The following is a 19,915-nucleotide window of genomic DNA, read 5'->3' as shown; positions in this document are numbered from 1 at the left end:
CGGCAAAGGCTGCTCCTTAGGGCTTCACCCCGACTTCCTTAAAGTGGGGCGCCTGGGCACTGCCTTTTTCAAAACGCTACCTTTAAAGAATATTATCTTTAAGTGTATGCGGAAAGCTCTTGGCGCCTTTGAGACAAGTATCCCAGGCTGTGACGATCGTAGATTTTTTCAAAAGTAAACGCAATTCTGGTAACCAGAGCCTGATATGAGCGAGGGAGGGCGAGAGGAAGAGGGGGTGTTTGTAACCAAAGCCACGTTAAAATAGGCGTCCTTAGCAAAGTTGGGGGAAGAGGACTTTTGGGTCTGGGCGTAGGGCGGCTGGCCACCCGGGAGCCCGTGGCTGTGGCTTAGTCCCCGGCTGCTAGAACTCCCCGGGTCTCCCGGAATCAGAAGATCGAAAGCTGCCTGGGGCTGGTGGATGGTCAGCGAGGGGAAGGGTGGGCGCTCTGCTCCCCTCGGGAACAGGAAAACGACAGATCTTTTAAACAAACAGCTTAAACAGGAATTACAGGGGGGTTACCCGATGCTGGGGTGGCACCCCTCCGCTGGTCCGCACTGTTAAGGTTTTTCCTTTGTAGGTTATTTTGGGGGTGTGTGGGTCGCAAAGCTAGGGTAGAAGAGAGATCGTTGGATTCCCCTTCTCTGATGATCCCCAAATCATCCATACCAGGCCACGTCCTCCGGGCATCGGCATTCCCAGGCCCGGGCGTTGGAAAATGAAACCAAATCTTGTTTTGAAGGAGTCTTTTTCCAGTTCGCGGGCGAGAATGCCACGTCTCGGGGATGCGGATTCTGCGACTCCCAGTGGCCCGACGGGGGCAACAGGAGGGGGGCGGTGATCTTCCTTTAAAAAATAAGCCTGTTTCGAATCTGACCTTGGTAAACAACACAACAACACCCCATTATTATTATTATTTTATATTTTGGCGGCTCACAAGGAGATCCAAAACTCGGGAGGGGAAAAAAGGGAGCCGAGGGCCCCAAAATGGTTAAACATTAAACTTTGCGAATCAGATAGTGGCAAGGTATTATGGACACATTTCGACCAACTCAAAAGCGTTCGGAGTTTTAAACCTCCGGAGCTGTGACGCCTGAAAAATAAAGCGCTCCAGGTTTAGATTTGGCCGAACGGGCGCGGTCGGTAGAGTGGCCTTCCCCAGTTACAGAGGACTTCGCAGGCAAGAGCCCGGGCTGGGACACAGCGAGTCGGGGCGCTTTCCTGAGCCAGGTCCCTGGAACCCCGAGCTGCTGGAGGAAGGACCATAGGTCTTTGCATTTCGAGGAGAGGGGGCGGCTCGGGATTTTATTTCTGGCCACCAGCTCGGTTCCCTACTCTCCAACCCTGAAGGGCGAGGCGACTTTCTGAAACTTGTTTTCTTTCTTTTTTTCCCTCTCTCTCCCCTCCCCCTTTCTCCCTTTCCTCTTCTGTGTCTTCCACGGCCCTCTTCCCTCATCAAGACACAGTGTACGCCTTTTTCCTCATCTCCGCTCAGCCGCCCGGAGGGGACTCACCGCGGGCGGTTCACGCGCCCCGGGCCGCGGGCCCGAGGTTGAGCGCCAGCCCCGCTGGCCGCCGCCATGCACACCGCGGAGCGCCCGCCACCCGAGGACAGTAGGACTACATCGAGGCCGAACTTTTAAGTCCCACTGAAGCGGGCCGGCGGGCCGGGTGGGGAGGCGGACCGCGGCACTCCCGCGGAGGATGGATGGCCGAGATTTCGGGCCCCAGCGGTCCGTCCACGGCCCCCCGCCGCCGCTGCTCTCCGGCCTGGCCATGGACAGCCACCGCGTGGGCGCGGCCACCGCCGGACGCTTGCCCTCCTCGGGCTTGCCAGGTCCCCCACCGCCTGGGAAATACATGGCCGGTCTCAACCTACACCCGCACCCGGGTAAGTGTTGCGCACTGCGCTGGCACCCACCCTCTAGCCTTGAGGGGGATCTTAGGGCGGGAGCCCAGGTCAAACCTAAGTGGCTGGAGCTGGGTGTCTCTGTCCGGTTTCACCAGGGTGTGCAGGAGGCTCAGATCCTAGTGCAGAGTCTCCAGGAAGACAAGACCTGTCCCTAGTGTACCATGTAGTCTTAATCCTCCCGAGACCCAAGTATCTTCGGTCACAACCACTCTAGGGGGATCCCACTCCGAGGGCTCTTGAGGAAGTGGAGTTTGCAAAATTTAAAAAAATAAATAATTTAAATGTAGGCGCGAAAACAGCGAGCCAGTTCCTCAGCCCGGGAGACAGCCGCTTCCGTATGGATCTTAGATCTTTTTCTTGGCAAGCACTGGTGGGTCTTGGGTTCTGTCCCCGCGTGTAGCCGCGTCCCGGGCGGTTCCACGCCTCCAAGGGTGGGGTGGGGGAATGAAAGAGAAGAATAGTGACCCCAGGTTTTAGGAGCCTGGTGTGGTAAACCCTTAAGATCTTAGGGACCCTGTTTATCAGTGGAAGGTATAGATCTGCGTAACCCAGCCGCCAATCTGGCAGAGCCGGGGCTGCAGGGGGTGCCCCGCGATGGCTCCCCGAGGTGGTGGCTGAGAAGGCCCAGTCGCTCACCGTTCCCTGGGCTGCACAGGGAAGGAGCAGAGAGAGGGCAGGCAGGGCTGAGACAAGTCTTGGTCACCGTGTGCGGGAAGAGAGGGAGCCTTGGGACCTGCAGACCTGCTTGGTGGCGGATCCGTAAGCCGGTCCCTCCTCCCCGGCTGCTTCTGGTTTCTGCGCTTGGCTTAAGGAGAACACTCCAGCTCTTCCTTTAAAAAGAAGAAAACAAAACCAAACCCTGGTCGATTTCCCCAGAAACCGGATCCCTTGTCCTTTGGAAAGAGACTTGGACACCCTGGGGGCGCAGAGCCACTACTTCTGTGTCTCCCCCTGCCCGCCAGAGTGACCACGGCTCGCCGAATAAGCCTCTGCTTTTGATATTTTTCTCCTGGAACTTTTCTAGAATTGGGAGTCCGGGACTCAGCGGGACAAAGGGCCTTTGTGAAGTGCCTGACGGGGGAGGGGCGAGCAGAGATCCCGCCGGCGGGGGCGCAGGGACCCGGGTCATCTCTCCTGGTGTGCGTGTGCCCCTTGAGAACTAGAGGCGCGTCCGCTCAGGGGTCATACAGGAATGGTGCCCCACAATCCAGGTGGAGCACTGGATCATTCCCACGGCAGGAATTGGGGACGGCTTTGGGCTACAAAGGCCATTTGGGCCAACTCTGTTTGAGAGGGGGCTTTGGAGGTTTATGAGTATGTGCATTTGTGGACTTTTGGGGGTCTCTGGGTTAGTTGGTTTAACGGGAAGTGGCAGCAGGGTCTTTTCTTGCGGCCTGGGAATATGACCTCGGGTGTTCCTGGCTGGCTGAATCTCAGCTTGTCTCCTGCTCCAAGTCTGCCTGGGATCTGGCCCAGGTTTGGCTGAGAGCAGCGCCTATAGCCATTCCTTGTCGCCTGTCCTTCTGAGTGCACAGCATTTTCCAACCCTGGTGGCGTAGAATAATCAGACTGCCTCCCATGCCTAACCTCTCATCTAGTGGATGGGGTGACAGAGGCGTAGACTAGGAAATCCAGCTGGAAGCAGCCTTGGAATCCCGCGTCCTGGCCTTCTCTGCCCGGAGCTGTGCGACTTCTGTACACGGCAGCTTGAGGGCTTGGAGGAAATGGGAGAAAAGTCACTGCAGTCCCCTTGAGGCTTTGCTTACCCGAGAGGGAAGAGTGGGAGCCTCGTAGCTCTTACTTCCTACCGGTCCCATCTGTCCCCACCTCCAGATGGGGCAGATAGACTGGACCCCAGGTCAAGGCCCAGAGCTGAAGCCATACTTAATCCTATTAGCCACGATGGGACTGCACCCCATTCAACCCGGAGGAGCTGGCAGAGGAGCTGGCGGGGCTGGAGAGTCCAGACGCTCCTCCCCCACCCTGTTTTCCTTGCAGGGGGTGCAGGTGCTAGGTCTTTGCACCGGGCACCACCCCCGTGCTTTTTTCTGGCTGCCAGCTCCTTAGATCTTGCCAGCCTTATCAAGCCCGTTTTTATTTGTTTACTTTTGTGAAAAAATGTCAGAGAGACTGAGCAATTTGCTCGGGTCACTCAGCCTAGAGGGAAGAAGATTTTTGTTACCTCTGGGCTGGTCCCATTGGAGGATACACCCATGGCTGCTGGGGGGACAGAAGCCCCTGTGAACGGTCACTAGGCAGGGGGAGCTTGGCCTGGTAACCCCAGGGGAGCAGGGCTCTTGGGTGAGGTCCGCTGTAGGCAAAGCTTTCTACTATGATGTGGGTTTGACTGAGGGCTACAGCCCATTCCTCAGGTGAAATTAATAATAATAATAATAATAATAAAGAACAGGCCATCAGTGTGGAGGCTCACACCTATGCAGAGATAGAGGGAGCAGCGATAATTGGGGCGGCCAGCCTTTGCTACTTACCTAGATACATACACACTCGCGCGCGCGCGCGCGCGCGCGCATGTTCGCACGTGAGCACACACACAGACCACCATCACCACCACATACTACACAAATACACCACACACATACACACACAAATACACATACCCCCATCACATACATACATGTACCACACACACACATACATACATACATACACGTACCACACACATACACACACAAATACACATACCCCCATCACATACATACATGTACCACACACACACACACATACATACATACATACACGTACCACACACATACACACACTCGTGCACACACACACCACCATTACCACCACCACATACCACACAAATACACCACACACACACACACACACACACACACACACACATACACATACCCCCCATCACATACATACACGTACCCCACACACACACCCCAGCTGGACTGAAGCAGGGGCAGCTTCTTTCTTTTTCCCTTGCTGTAAGTCCTGCTGTAGTTTGAGCTGTGAATGGTCACAGCTTACCAGTGAGATTGACCAGTGGGCTAGACTTTAATTGCTGGAGTTGGGGGGTGGGGCTGTGAAGGATCCATCTTTCAGTTAAAGTTCTGTTAGGGAGGTCTTGTAGCTGGGGCTTATTTTCTCTGAACTCACACCCTGGCCTGAATGAGGGGTGGGACTCGGGGATGTAGACACAGGAGGTACTGCACTTTGACCTGGCCCTTGGACAATAGGCAACCAGCCGTGGGCTCCCAACTCTGGAATCCACTGTGTCAGCCTACCAGGATTGATTTAGAAAGATTAATCAGTCAGGACTGGCTGCTGGAGACAAGAGATGAGGTGATAAGGTTGTGGTTTTTTCCTCTTCTCGAACCCTCCCTTTGGTCAGAAGGTAGTAAAGGGGAGGAAGGCATGGGGAAAATTCTAGAAGGGGCCCTTGGGTTCCCTGATTCTTAAAGTGCTCACCTCCTGCTTGTCTTTTTTTTTTTTATTATTACATTTTAAATGTGTGTGTGTGTGTGAGTGAGTGTGTGCATGCACGCACGCATGTGCACGCACACCAGGCTGCATTGTGTTCACACCTGACTGCAGAGGTCAAAGGACAGCTTTCTAGAGTTGGTTCTCTCCTGCCCAGTGGAGGTCCTGGAATGGAACTCAGATGTGGCCACAGGTCACTACTCTCTGGCTCACCTTGGCGGTGCTTTTTGGGGCTTCACTAGCCTAAGCCTTGCTCTTTCTTCCTTCTTCCATTGGCAAATGATTTCCGAGAGCCTCTCGGCTCACAGGGCACTGCAGCGGCCCGGGAACTGTGGCCGGGAACCAAACAAGCTGGAGGCTTTGCGCCTCCTTTGGGCTTACTTTCTAGTGTGGGAGCCAGGCAATAAACACACAAATCATGGGGACACAGGCCACGTAGGAAATAAAACGCCCTGGGTCTGGTCTGGCCCTTGGGGTGAAGGGCCAGGTCAGAGGGCTTGACCTCAGCCATCCCCAGAGTGAACTCTTTTGTGTGTCTGAAGAGCAGAAAGTTGACAGGAAGCAGAAACCGGGCCTGGTGAGGTATCAGAGGTTTTGGAGCCCTGGATCAGCAGGCCCGGTGGGAGATGCACTGTATGGGGTGGGGCAGCTCTTACCAGGTCCCTGAAGCCCAGCAACGAAGTCTTGGAATTTTAAACAGCCATTTTACAAAACTGGCCTGGACTCTTTTTTTTGAAGGCAGTGGTATGTAAGGCGAAGGTAGGCAGGGAGCTGTTCTAAGAGACAACGGAAAAACTGACCATGGCTACCGGCAGTGTGTAGCCGAGATCGAATCTTGGTTTAAGGGAAAAATTGCTCCAGAGGATCATGGAGGCAACTGGAAAAATTGGAATATGGGCCATAGACAGCACCTCCAGACTACAGCCACTGCCTAGGTTGTCTGGATGCTGGTCTTATTTTCTGGGCATACGGACGCTGGGGCCGTGGCTGCCGCTGTCTTGCAGACGGCTGGGGCAAGCTGGAAGGAAGAATACTTTCAGTATAGGTGTCTGGGCATGTTCCAGGGAGACAGCGGGTGATGTAAGATTACAAACGAGGAGCTGTGATTAGAGCCCATGAAGGTGCTGGTGGTTCGCTGTAACTATTTTGAATTCCTCTGAAATTCAAATTCTTCTAAAATAAGCATACAAGGGAAGGGGCGTGTGCAAGATGGCTCAGTGGGTAAAGGAGCTTGCCAGTAAACGGAGGACCTGAGCTTGATCCCTGGGATCCACATGGTAGAAGGAGCTCTGTGTGTGTGTGTGTGTGTGTGTGTGTGTGTGTGTGCATACATGTGTTTTAGTCAGATGTTCATGGGGTGGGAGAACAGTCTGGGGACAAGATGGGTTGAGGCACCTTTTATCCCTTACCTTTCTTATTTTTTTTTTTTTAATAAAATATTACTGTATAGTTCTGCCTGGCCTGACTTTGCTGTATAGACCTGACTTACCTCACTCTAGGAGGTGCCTGCTGCTGCCTCTGGAGTGCTGGGGTTAAAGGCATGCACCACCATGCCTGACTTTTTGTTTGTTTGTTTGTTTGTTTTCCTTTTAAGACAAGAGTTTTATGAAGCTAAGGCTGAGCTGGAATTTATGATCCTCCTACCTGATTCTCTTGAGTACTGGGAATTTAGGAATGTATATGATAATTGCCTGGGGTGGTGGGACATTTCATATGTTGTGGATATATACACATGCACACATATATGTATGCATATATATGTATGTGTGTGTGTGTATATATATACATATATACACATATATATATATATCATATTTGGAAGACAGGGTTTGCTATAGCACAGTTAGACCTCCAATTCACTGCATATCTGAGAACATTATCTGGAACTCATGATCCTGCCTCAGCCTACAAGTGAACACTTGATTTGGTTGTAGCTGGTTAGGGATGGTCTTGACTCCTTTTGGTGGACCAGCTGCCGTCCAATCTGACTTTGCTTTCACCCCATGATGTGGTCTTCAGTCTAGATTCTAGGTCATCTCTGTAAGCATTCCAACCTAACTATAAAGGGGCCAGGACTTTAGCTTCACTTGGCATGAAACCCTGGATTTGATCCCCAGCCCTGCATTGGTACCTGTAATCATGGCTCACCTTGGGTGGAGGCCAACCTGGGATTTGTAAGACACTGTCTCAAAACCAAATAAACAAACAAAACCCAACAACAAAAGACAAAAAAAAATCCTGTCTGTCTGTCTGTCTGTCTGTCTGTCTGTCTGTCTATCTATCTATCCATCCCATCCATCCATCCACCCACCCACCCATCCATCCATCCATCCAGTGGTTCTCAACATCCCTCTTATCCACAGAAGCATCACATCTACCTTTGGTGGAAGTAAAAGCTGTCACATAGTGAGATGCTGACTCAAGATAAAAAGTGGGGCTCTTGAGATACAGCCTAGTGGTAGAGCTTCTGCCTAGGTTTAGTTGGAGGTGTGGCTCAGTGGTAGAGCCCCTGCCTAGAATCCCCCAGTGAGGGGCTGGGGTGTGGCTCAGTGGTAGAGCCCCTGCCTAGAATCCCCATTGAGGGGCTGGGGTGTGGCTCAGTGGTAGAGCCCCTGCCTAGAATCCCCCAGTGAGGGGCTGGGGTGTGGCTCAGTGGTAGAGCCCCTGCCTAGAATCCCCAGTGAGGGGCTGGGGTGCTCAGTGGTAGAGCCCCTGCCTAGAATCCCCAGTGAGGGACTAGAGTATCTAGTGCTCACATACCTTTCTAACAATTTTATACATTTCTCAGCAGTTCGGAACCTGGAATCCTTTGATAAGAAGCTACTTTATCTGGAGGCTGGCTCTTTTAGGGGTGGGGGTTATTTGTTTTTAATGACTTTTTTTCCTGGAACTTGCTCTGTAGACCAGGGTGGTCTCACATTCAGAGATCTGACTGCTTCTGCTTCCTAAGTGCTGTGATCAAAGACATTCATGACCTATCGCCATCTGGATTTTCCTTCTTTTCTTTTTGGCACTTATTGTGCATTTGTGTGTAGATACACATGCTTGTGTATGCACATGTATATGTGCATGTTTGTATGTGTTCCAGTGTATGTTTAAGAGGGCAATTTGTGTGAATTAATTCTCTCCTACCATTTGGATCCTGCTTGCCCTGTGACCTCTCACACCTGCCCAGGCCTGAGATTGAAGTCTTGATTTTCTGCCTTTGATGAGTCTTTGAGTCTCAGTTTTCCCATCTACAAAGTGGACCAATTAATACTGAAAGCTTCCTTGCCTGTGACATTTGATGAGGCAGGCTCAGGTTGGGTGCCTGACCCAGGTCCAGCCCTCTTCCTAGGTTACTGAAAAAGTGATTGCTGCAATTATGGGCATCATTAGCGGGTGACTCACAGATCCCTCAGGCCCATCCACACCTCTCCCAGGGCTTTGGAATTTCCTTCTAACTCTCTGACTGGGGCATAGTTCTCAGCCAATGAGCTGGAGGTAACCTGTACATCTACTTTATCTTGGGACTGGTAGTAATCGACCCCAGGGCTTCATAGCTACCCCTGAACAGTACCCCCAGGTCCTCATTGCTTTTTATTTAACACCTTCCCTTTTTTATAACAGCCAGACTAAAATACTCCATGTTATGTAGCTCAGACTAGCTTTGAATACCTGATCCTTTTGCCTCTACACCCCAAGTGCCTGGATCACAGCTCTGACCACCATACCCACACACCCAGACTTAAGATGCTTTCATCTGAAGTTTCTGGTTTAGCTGACTTTTTAAGGGTCTTTCTGTGTAGCCCTACCTGGATTGGAATTATCAGAGCTCAGATTTGCCTCGATGATGCTACACCCAGTGAGGTGTGCTTTTAGTCCCAGCACTTGGGAGATAGAGGGACCTTTACTGAATTGGAGGCTAGTCTGGACTAAATACTGAGAGTCCCACGGTCAGCCAGGGCTAAATAATGTGTCGCTGTCTCCACAAATTCAAATTAAAACATCAACCAAACCAGGTCTGAGCATATGAACTCACACGTGCATGATGCCTGGATTTGATTAAGTCACAGTTCAAAGCTAGCCTGTGCTGCATAGTCACATAAACAAAACAAGCTAGGTATTGTGGCTCATGCCTTTAATGCCAGCACTCAGGAGTACTGTATGGGGATGGTGGTGAGGGGGTGCCTTCATGCCTTTAATCCCAGTGCTGAAGAGGCAGAGGGAATCTCTGTGAGTTCGAGGCCAGCCTGGTCTATAGAGTGAGTTCCAGGACAGCCAAGGCTATACAGAAAAACCCAAAGAATGATTTTTAAAAAGTTAACAAAAAAAGAAAGAATAGAAAAGAAAAAAGCAAAGAAAAATGTGTAGCATTAAAAAAATAAAATGGACGGGCTGGAGAGATGACTCAGCAGTTAAGAGCACTTGCTGCTCTTGCAGAGGACCAGGGTTTGATTTCCAGCACTTACACAAGAGCTCACACCATTTTGACTCCCTGTTTCACAAGAGTCCGACTCTGTGTCTGGCCTCTGGAGACATTGTATGTATGCGACACATGCATATACAAGCAAAACACCTATAGTACACATGTGTAACATGAACTAAATTGGGGTATAATAATAGGATATTCTGAGAGATGATTTGGGGGGATTAAGTGTTGCAAATAAAGCATTTAACACTGTGTCTGATATGTAAAAGGGACCTTGCAAATGTTATTGCTATAGTAATTGAAGTTTTTTTAATCTCTTACCCAGTTCTGTCTCGTTCTCTTGATGTATATGAAATACAAGGTTTTTATTTTGTTTGTTTTTTAAGAAACAGGGTTTCTCTGTGTAGCCTTGGCTGTCCTGGAACTCCCTCTGTAGACCAGGCTGGTCTCGAACTCACAGAGATTCCCTCTGCCTCTTTAGCACCCCATACAGTTTTATTTAAGCCAGTTTTTTTTTTTTTTAAACTATGGCTTTGTAAATTTTGTGCCTAGAGTCAATAGTATAATAAAATCAATTTATATTTTCTGGGGTTATCAGGTTTTTTTTTTAATTTTTATTTTTACTTATTATTATTTTGGTTTGTTTTGTGCTTTAGAATCTCTGCCGTCCATCCTGTGGATACAGATTCTATTTGGAATATATACTGCCCAGGTCCCTCTTGTCTTTCCTTGAAGAGTGTGGTCCTGTATTCGTCCATTTTTCTTCACCTGGTTGCCAGTTGCTCTGTTCCTTGGCTTCAGGGCCTTCCTGTGTCCTGGGTTATGTGCATGTTTCTGGGGAGCATGTTCAGCAGTAGTTTTCTGAGGAAGGCTGTGCAGAGGGCAGGTCTGAGGCCCGGTGTGTCTGGAACATATCTTTGTGTTCTTCCTGGCCACGTCAGGGCTTAGTGACTTCCAGTGTTCTGTCTTCTGCCTTTGGAAGGTTATGAAGCTATGCCTACTCTCCACTGTGGTGCTGGGGACTGAACCAGTAGTGTTGTTACCTGTTTAGCTTGTGAGTGATTGTGTACTTATTTGTATGCATGGACAGTTTCATTCATGTACAGAATGAATTTTAAACATTTTTGTCTGCTCAGTACCCTCTCATCTGCTGGCTGCCTTTTGAAATTCATCTTCCTCCCAGTTTCGTGGCTGTTTTGTGAATGACCCACTCAATTTAATTCGAGTTAGTTTCTGTCTCTGTCTGTCTGTCTTCCCCCCAACCTCCTCCCCATCTTTCTTTTTCCTTTGTTTTTTTGAGACAGGGTTTCTCTGTGTAGCCCAGGCTGCCCTGGAACTCCCTCTGTGGACCAGGCTAGCCTCAAGCTCAGAGATCCACCTGCTTCTGCCTCCGAGTGCTGGGATTAAAGTCTGACTGGCTAGAATTTCTTTCTTGAGCTTGGGTGTCTGGTCACTTATTGGAGCATGAGCAACTTAACTAGTGGCCATATCACTGGGGGGGGGGGGTAAAAAAAGACACACTAACCCTCCAATAACTGTTAACTGTCTATAAAGCCTCAGAGTCTCCCTCTGTAGACCTGGAACTCACATGGAGACCAGGCTAGCTTTGAACTCACAGAGTGCTGGGGTTAAAGGCATGGGCTAATCACTTTGAATCTTGATCACCATATGCAAAGTGTCTGTTCTCTGTGGGTCCCCCCACCCCCTGCTGGACATCTTTTTGAGCATCACAATAGTGACAGACATGGCTAGGGGGACCCAGGGGACAGCTTGGCCTCTTTCTAGTTGTGTGGGTTAGACATTTTACCTAACAGACCCTCCGTTTTCTTTCTGCTAAAATGGCCGGTGAGTAGTCGCTTTTCACAACGGTGTGAAGGGTAAATTCGTCTAGGCGCAGAAGCACCTGGAGCGCTGCCTGGCTCAAAGAAAGCCTGAGCTGCGATTAGGGATTTTCTTCCCTTCCTCGCTGTCTTGAGATTCTGTGCGAGATTCTGTGCGGGAGTGTCTGCTCTGGCCTCCTTTTGTGTTTGCTGTGCTGGGTGCCTGTCAATCTCAGAATTCAATCCTTCCAGCCTGAAATTGTTTTTGAGTTTCTATTTTTATTCATATTCGATCATTTCCTGTCTAGCATTCTTTCTTTGTACTAGTAGTGAGATATCTTGAGGCCCTTGCTCTAATAAACACATTTTCTGTATCCCGTTCCCCAGCCTGGGGGCCTTGATACACAGCTGGAACTCAGGATGGTAGACTGGGCTAACCTCAGACTCACAGCGATCCACCTATGAGTGCTGGGATCAAAGGCGTGCTTTACTGTTTCTTTTATTTTTACTTATTTATTTTGTGCATATGTGTATTTCAGAGGACAGCTTTTGGTAGCAGTTCCAACTAGTTTGTCATGTTTTGCTGCAGTCACCCTTACCCACTGAGTCTTCTCACCAGCAACAGTCTTTCTGGATGTCGTTAATGGAATTTTATAATCCTTTAAACCTTTACTAACTATAGTTTTTGAAGTTGGCTGTCATTTATACATAGAGTATGTAAAGAGAGAGAGAGAGAGAGAGAGTGTGTGTGTGTGTGTGTAATGTACCCAGGCTGGCCTTAATTCAGTATGTGAGGGCAACTTTCAATTTGTTTTAAAGATTTATGTATTATATATGTATGCTTATATATAATATATTTATCATATATATAAGTAGCTGCCTTCAGAGGGCATCAGATTACAGATGGTTGTGAGCCACTACCTGGTTGCTGGGAATTGAACTCAGGACCTCTGGAAGAGCAGTCAGTGCTCTAACCACTGAGCCACCTCTCCAGCCCGACTTTCGGTTTTTAATCTTCCCATCTCTTATCTCCAGAGAGCACTGGGATTGTGGGTGTGCACCACCACAGCCAGTGCCGGGATGGAACTTGGGATATCTGAAAGTTGGGGTAGTACTGGACCAACTGAGCCATGCCTTTTCTTTGGGCTCTCTTTGGTTCTTTCTCATCTTCTGCATTTTAAGAAAGAACTACTAACCAATCCAGCGCTTGGGAGGTAGAAGCGGGACGATCAGGAAAGAATCCAAGGCTAGCCTTAGAACCAGAATGAGTTAGAGGATAGCCTGAGCTACATGAAACTGTTTCTGGGAAACATGGGACCCAGAAGAGCCATTGCTGCTTAAGCACGAGGATCCGAGTTCAGATTCCCCACACTGAAAAGCGGGGGGCCTCCGGTAGCTGGAGTGCTTTGGGGCGTGGATTGCTAGGGCTTGCTGGCCTCCAGTTTAGCTCCAGGTTAAGGGAGGGAGTTGGATAGTGAGAGCCAGATACCCAACTAGTGTTATCTCTGTATAAAGGTGTTTCCCTCCCAGTTTTGTTTTTTTTATTTTGTTTTGTTTTTTTTTTTTGACAGCTGTTGTTATATGGCTGACCTTGAGTTCTGCCTCAGCCTTCTCCACCCACCTCCCCAGTGCATATCTGGTGCAAGCTTTGGATACTTTTCTTTTTGGCCTTGTGTGAGAATGTGGTAGCTGCTTAAGCAAGCCTGGGTTTCCGCCTGGCTTCGGCTTCTGCCTAAACCCAACCCTGACAAGTCCCATTCTTTTAAAAGGCAATTCACTAATTTAAACTGACTATTGTTACTATTTGAGATATGGTTTCTTTGTGGCCTAGGCTGGCCTCAGGCTTAATGTTTAGCCTCTGAGGTGAGGCTGACCTTGGTCTTTCTTCATCTGGAACCACTACCTCAGTCATGGGGCAGAGCTGGGGTTATAGAAGTGGACCCTTCCACCCCCTATGAATTCCAACCTTTTATAGCTTCATCTCTGTCAGCAAAGGGCTTGTTGGAGACTCTAAATTCTTCCCTGGTGAAAACAGCTCCCCAGGTGTAGCAGACAGTGTGGTTGGCTTGCAAGAAGCCCTGTTCCATCCTCAGCACTACAGACAAAACAAAACAAAAAACCAAAAACAAACAAACAAACAAACAAACAAACAAAAAAACCCACCTAAATCAGATGTGGTCTTGAACACTTCCCTGCTCCCTGGGGATTGGAGATAACAGGGCCTCTAAGGTAGAGGAGATACTCTAATTTGATTGTCTCATCTGTTTGGTTTGAGGCGGGATCTCTCTTGGTGCATACAGGGCTCTAGTTCCTCTTGTCTTCTTTGTCCAAGTGCTGGGGTTAGGGGCATGAGCCACCAAGCCTGGCTAGGCTTTTGTTTTGTTTTTTGTTATTTTTACTTTGGTTTAATGCTAGGGATGGAACCTAGGGCTCCACATATGCTGCTAAATCTGAAGTCTGCTACTGAGCCATAGCCCAGCTTAATTACTGTTTGTGCTTATATGTGTGCATGCATATATATACATGTATGTGTGTGTGTGTAAGAGTGAAAGTGGGCAAGCAAGAAATTCATGTGTTTGAGAGAGTATGTGTGTGTATGTGAGTTTGTATGTGTGTTTATATGTGCATGTGTGTGAGTTTGTGTATGTATGTGTATGTGTGTATGTATGTACATGTATGTGAGAGTTTGTATGTGTGTATGTGTGTGGGTTTATGTGCATGTGTGTGAGGGGTCTGTATGAGTGTGTGTATGTGCATGTGTGAGAGAGTTTGTATGTGTGGGGTGTGTGTATGTGTAAGTGGGCAAACAAATTTATACATTTGAGAGTATGTGTATGCACATGTGTGTGTGTATGTGTGTGTGTGTAAGAGTGTGCAAGCAAGAAATTCGTGCATTAGAGAGTGAGTGAGTGAGAGAGCATTCACACACTTGAGCATTCATGGTGTACACATACAGAGGTCAGAGGACAACGTAAGGCATTTGGTTCTCTCCTTTCATCACCTGGGTCCTAGGGATCGAACTCAGATCATCAGGCTTGGCAGCAAGCTCCTTTATGTGCTGAGCCATCGTGTCAACTCAAAGGGAATTCTCTTTTAAAAATAACTTATTTGTGTTAGTTTTATGTACATTGGTGGCTTGCCTGCATGTATGGCTGTGAGGGTGTCAGATCTTGGACTGTTGGGAGCTGCCATGTGGGTCTCGGAATCGAACGTAGGTCCTCTGCAAGAGCAGCGGCGCTCTTAACCGCTGCCATATCTCCAGCCCAGTAGAAGAAATTTATAACTGTAAAGTTGTGTTGTGGCTTTAGGTGTCAAGGGGTCGTTTTACGCCTCATTCTGAACATTTTCCTTTGTCTAAGCAGTCCCTGGAAGTCCCTCCATCCCCAACTCCGTTACTCCTGAGGCTGGAGTGGTCCTTGGGGGGGATAAATTCTTTCCAGAAGGAAGTCCCTCTGTAATTTCCTGCTGGCTGTAACCCGTCTGGAGCCCAGAGGGCCCAGGCTGAATGGGCTGCTTTGCATATCACTGGGTAAGCGGGTCTTTACCTGTCCCTGGGAGCCTTTGGTATTCTTTTTACATTTAAATCTCAAGGGTCTACTTTTAGGGGTAAACTGTCTGGTGGGGGCAAGACAGAGCCTGAGGTGCTGGGCTGTAGAGACGGAGAGGCTTGGATTCAGTCATGAGGTGTCTGTCTGCTGATCATTTGTTCTAGGAATGGTGGGGCCTCTTCTAAAAGATGCTCAGGGAATCAGAGCACCCTAGGTAGATTGGGGAGTTGAGAGAAGAGGGATGGGGGGTGGGGTTGGCAGTGGTTGGATTGAGCTGGAGGGGTGGGTAGGAAGGGGAGGCGAGGCTGGGAAGGGCTTTATGCCCTGAGACCAGCCTTTAGGCATTTCTTCTGGGTGTGGGGCTGGTTTATAAAAGACGGGTTTTTGCCTCAGCTCCCTCCCTTCACCTACCTCAGTTGCCTCTGGACCAGAGGAGGAGGCAGCCGTAGGTCTCCAGCTGCTGCACCAGCGAGTACTGAGTAAGGTTTCACAGTGGCTGCGCAGCTGCTAAGTTTGTTACCTGGTGAGTGTCAGAAGGCCAGGGATGGAGAGTTACTGGGGTCTTGCCGTACCCCTCTCAGTTCTGTGGGAAGGTACAGAGAGGTTGGGTTGTCTAAGGTCTCACAGCTAGTAAGGGAAACATCTAGAAGCTAGGCTTTAGCAATCTGCTGCGAAGCTGGGGTGTGGGCAGGACAAGGGATAATAGGAGGGGGTCTTTTTGAGCTATTATTACTAGAGTTGCTTTAAAAAAATACTACTTTCTTATTTATTGCATGTGTGTGTGTATGTGTGCCAAGGTGTACACGTGGAGGTCAGAGGACAATTTGCAGGAAGCTGTTCTCTCCTTCCACCATGTGGGTTCCTGGGATCAAACTCAGGTCATCAGATTTGGCAACAAGCCCTTTACCCACTGAGCCATCTCACCAGCTGACTTTTGTTTACTTAAAATTGTGTGTGTGTGTGTGTGTGTGTGTGTGTGTGTGTGTGAAAGGGGAGGGGGAGAGGGAGAGCACATGTGTGCACATGAACCCACTTGTGGAGGACAACTTTTGGTAGTTAAGATTTTCTCTCTCTTTTTTTAAAGATTTATTTATTTTATTTATATGAGTTCAAGTAGCTGTTTTGAGACACTACAGATGGTTGTGAGCCACCATGTGGTTGCTGGGAATTGAACTCAGCACCTCTGGAAGAGCAGCCAGTGCTCTTAACCACTGAGCCATCTCTCCAGCCCAAGATTTTCTCTTTTCAGTGTTAGATCATCAGGGGCTTGAACTCTGGTCTTCATACTTGCTCCGCATACTTGCTCTGTAAAGCACTTTGATCTACTGAACCATTTCTTAATTTACTTGCCCTGCTTTTCGTAAATGATACCAGTGACAGAGTTCATGGGAATTAGTCAAAGAATAAAATATCCCAGTACTCTGCTCAGAGTAATCTTTGGCCATACGTACCCCATTTGTGCACCCCCCTCCTCTGTGTCTGTTCCTGTACCCATTGTCCCCGCATGGGGGGCAGCATCTGCTCTACAGGTGAGTGGCCACAGCTCTGGTTTTATTTTGCCACAGGGGCTAGGGTAGCCCAGGCTGACTTTGAACAAGTAATCCTCCATCTTCAGCTTCCCAAGTGCTGGGCTGTGTTTACTCTTCTTTCCTTCTCCCCTTCCTTCCCTATTTCCTTATTTTTAAATTTTATCCTTATTTTATGTGCACTGCTGTTTTGCCTGCGTGTATTTCTGTGTGAGAGCATCAGATCTTGGATTTACAGACAGTTATGAACTGTCTTATGGGTGCTGGGATTTGAACCCCAGTCCTGTGGAAGAGCAGTGAATGCCCTCAGCTGCTGAGCCATCTCTCCAGCCCCCTTGTTTTCATTTCTAACTGCATAGTTCAGTGCATTCATACTGCATAGCCAGTCTGTGCTCCTTGCTTCTTCCTCCCCTCCCCCAGCCCCTGGCACCTACCCTTCAGCTGCTTCTTTCATTGAATTGAATGGATTCCTTATCAGCAAGTTCTTCGGGAAGTATTGACCCTTTCATTTGAATGAGTATCACACTTTCCTTTTTTTCAGGTCAAGTAATATTTCACTGCTTAGGCATACCACAGTTTGTTTATCCATTCACCCACTGAAGAACTCTTGGACTATTTTTGTCTGTGGGCTATTTGTGAACACTGTTCCAATGCTCCAGGCATGCAGGGTTAGCATTACAGGGCTGAGTCTCCAAGCCTGCCTTACATTTTCCCCTCCTTGTAAGCTCAGGTTGGCCTTGAATTGGCTATTCACTTGAAGGTGACACTGTAAGCTGATCCTGTCCCCACTTTCCTAGTGCTGCAATCACAGGCATACACCATGTCAGCATTGCTTCTTTTTTTCCAGGGTGGGTGGGGTGTTTTTTGAGATGGTGAATTGCCATGCAACCTGAGTTGCTTCCTAATGTCTGAGATGATAGGTGAGCATCCTCACACAGGGTTGAGTAGTGTGGTTTTAGTGGTCCAAGCCTGGGTCCTGATCTCTGGAAGGGACTAGAGTCACTGTGGTTGGCTTCCCTGCCACAGGCCCTGGGGTGCCACATGGGGCAGGGCTGGTAAACAGGGAAGTGAGGCAGGTGGATAGTCATCACTCTGCCGGCTGGGACGTTTGGGAATGGGGTGGGGAGAGATGGGCCTCCTTCTGTGTGTTGATGTGTCATTGTATGGTCCTTTCCGGTATCTAATGGAACACGGATTCTCAGCTGCTGTGCAAAAGCCCTTAGGTGCTGAGTCCCAGGTGTGGCCTTGGGAAGCCCTGTCATCTTCCAGTGGACAGCTTCCAAGATCCCTGTGCATGCCTAAGACTCTGAGACTGCAGGTAGCACCAATCTGAACATGGCCTGTGGATTTTCTTTATTTCCCTTTGTTGTTGTTGTTGTAATTGTGGTGCTGTGGTGGGTTTTTTGAGACAGGCTTTGTCTGTATAGCCCTGGCTGTCCTAGAACTCAGATCCGGTTGCTTCTGCTTCTAAGTGTGGGATTAAAGACATGCACCACCACCACCACCGGCAGCTTTTCTTACATATCCGTACCTCTGATTAAAGCAATGGTGATTAATTGTACACTAGAATGATTAGGGTTGGGAATGGCGCTCCTTTTGGTAGGTGTTTGCCTAGCATGCAGGAAGCTCTGGGTTTTCCATGCAATGCAGCAATCGGGTGTGGTGGCATATACCTGTAATCCCTGCATTTGGGAGGTGGAGGCAGGAGGATCAAGGACATCTGCTACATACAAGGGAGTTTAGGGGTCAGCCTGGGATCCATGAGACCCTGTTTCAAAAAAAGGGGGGGGGTTGCTAGAGAGACTGCTTAGCAGGCAAGAGTGTTTACTGCTTTTGCAGAGTTTGGATCCCAGCATCCACACTGGGTAGCTCAGAACCACCTATAGCTATGAGGCACCTTTAATTGCATGCTCAAACCCACATCCAAATAGTTAAAACAATAAATATTTTAAAACACAATTATAACAAGTACACTTTGAAAAATGATTGTCCTTTATTGTGTGTGCATGCATGTCATCATGCAGAAGTGTAGGTCAGAGGACAACTTGGAGTAGTTCTTTCCCTCCATCTGGGTGGGGGGGGGAAACTCAGGTTGTCAGCTTGTTGGCAAGTTCCTTTACCTGCTGAGCCATTTTGTTGGCCCACAAGCACACTTTAATACAAGTAGTGTGACTGGTTTCTCAAAATACCTATTATCTATCTATATCTGTCTGTCTGTCTACTCCAAATGGACTTTATATTCCCAGCATGCTTCATGTCGTATTCACCCTTCTCCTTCTGAGATAGTCTCATGGAGTCAGGCTGGCTCAGAACATGCTAACTCTATAATCAGTGGTGACCTTGAACTTCTGACCCTCTGCTTCCACTTTTGAAGGCTTGGGATTCTAGGGCTGGACTCTGCATACTCATCCTCCTTTTGTGGATGATAGGAGACGGTATTTGACAAGATGAAGTATTCGGAATAATGTAGCATTGAGCTGGAACATGGCTGGATATCAGGTTGGCTTACTCAGCTTGCAAGTGCTGGAAAGGGACATGGTTCACTTAGCAGCAGAATAGATGAGGATGCAAGCTTCTGTCAGGTTGTTCAGAATGGTATGAGATAAAACCCATCCAGCTGTTTACTTCTGGAGTTTGTACCTAGAACTTTTGGATTATTGTTGAAATCACAAGTATGGTCAGCTGCAGGTTTCCCCCTGACTTCATCCATAGCACAGCCAGGGTGCCACTGGCTCCTACAGTAACATCCAGGTCTCTGAGAAGATTGTACCCCAAATCCCCACAGATCATGTCCCTTGCTATCTATTGAGGTATCAGAGATGATAAGGAAGTGCATCATCTGGATTTCCCCGCCAGTCCATGATGACCCGGGCAGGCCACAGCATCTTTGCTTTCTCCTTCATAACTGGGTGCAGTGTGACTAACCCCATCTGTGATGGGCATGGGGTTACGGGAGCCAGTGAGGTACGCGCTTGGCACACAGCCTGCTGTGTAGGAAAATGACTCGGGAAAGTTGGGAGTTTTATGAATGCCATTAAATCTTTGCACAAGAAGCAGAGACACCCCACTGAGTGTTCATCCTGACTGTGAGCAGGCTAACCCCTAACTCCTGAAGACTTATTTTATTCTTGAAATGCTAGGGATGGAATTAGGGCTTCATGCATAATGTTTGGGTGGTCTACAAAGCCCATCTACTTTGGATTTTTTAATTTTTTAATTTTTAAGTTGTGTGTGTGGTGGGGGTACA

At 48.7% G+C, this 19,915-nt stretch overlaps 1 protein-coding gene across 6 annotated transcripts in view; it reads left to right on the top strand.

Annotated features, from left to right (window-relative positions):
* The window catches only part of TNRC18 (trinucleotide repeat containing 18), an 88,733-nt gene that overhangs the window by 504 nt on the left and 68,314 nt on the right, over window positions 1–19,915 (top strand). For all 6 annotated transcript variants that reach the window (XM_080941429.1, XM_080941427.1, XM_080941426.1 and 3 more), the window contains exon 2: window positions 1,459–1,889. In XM_080941429.1, coding sequence (XP_080797555.1) covers window positions 1,703–1,889 — 187 coding nt within the window. In that variant the 5' untranslated portion in view covers window positions 1,459–1,702. The remainder of the gene's footprint in view (window positions 1–1,458; window positions 1,890–19,915) is intronic.

Source organism: Micromys minutus, assembly GCF_963924665.1.
Source record: "Micromys minutus genome assembly, chromosome: 29".
NCBI classification, from domain to species: domain Eukaryota; kingdom Metazoa; phylum Chordata; class Mammalia; order Rodentia; family Muridae; genus Micromys; species Micromys minutus.
The sequence above is the reverse complement of the archived record's forward strand: the minus strand, read 5'-3'. Positions and strand labels throughout refer to the sequence as shown.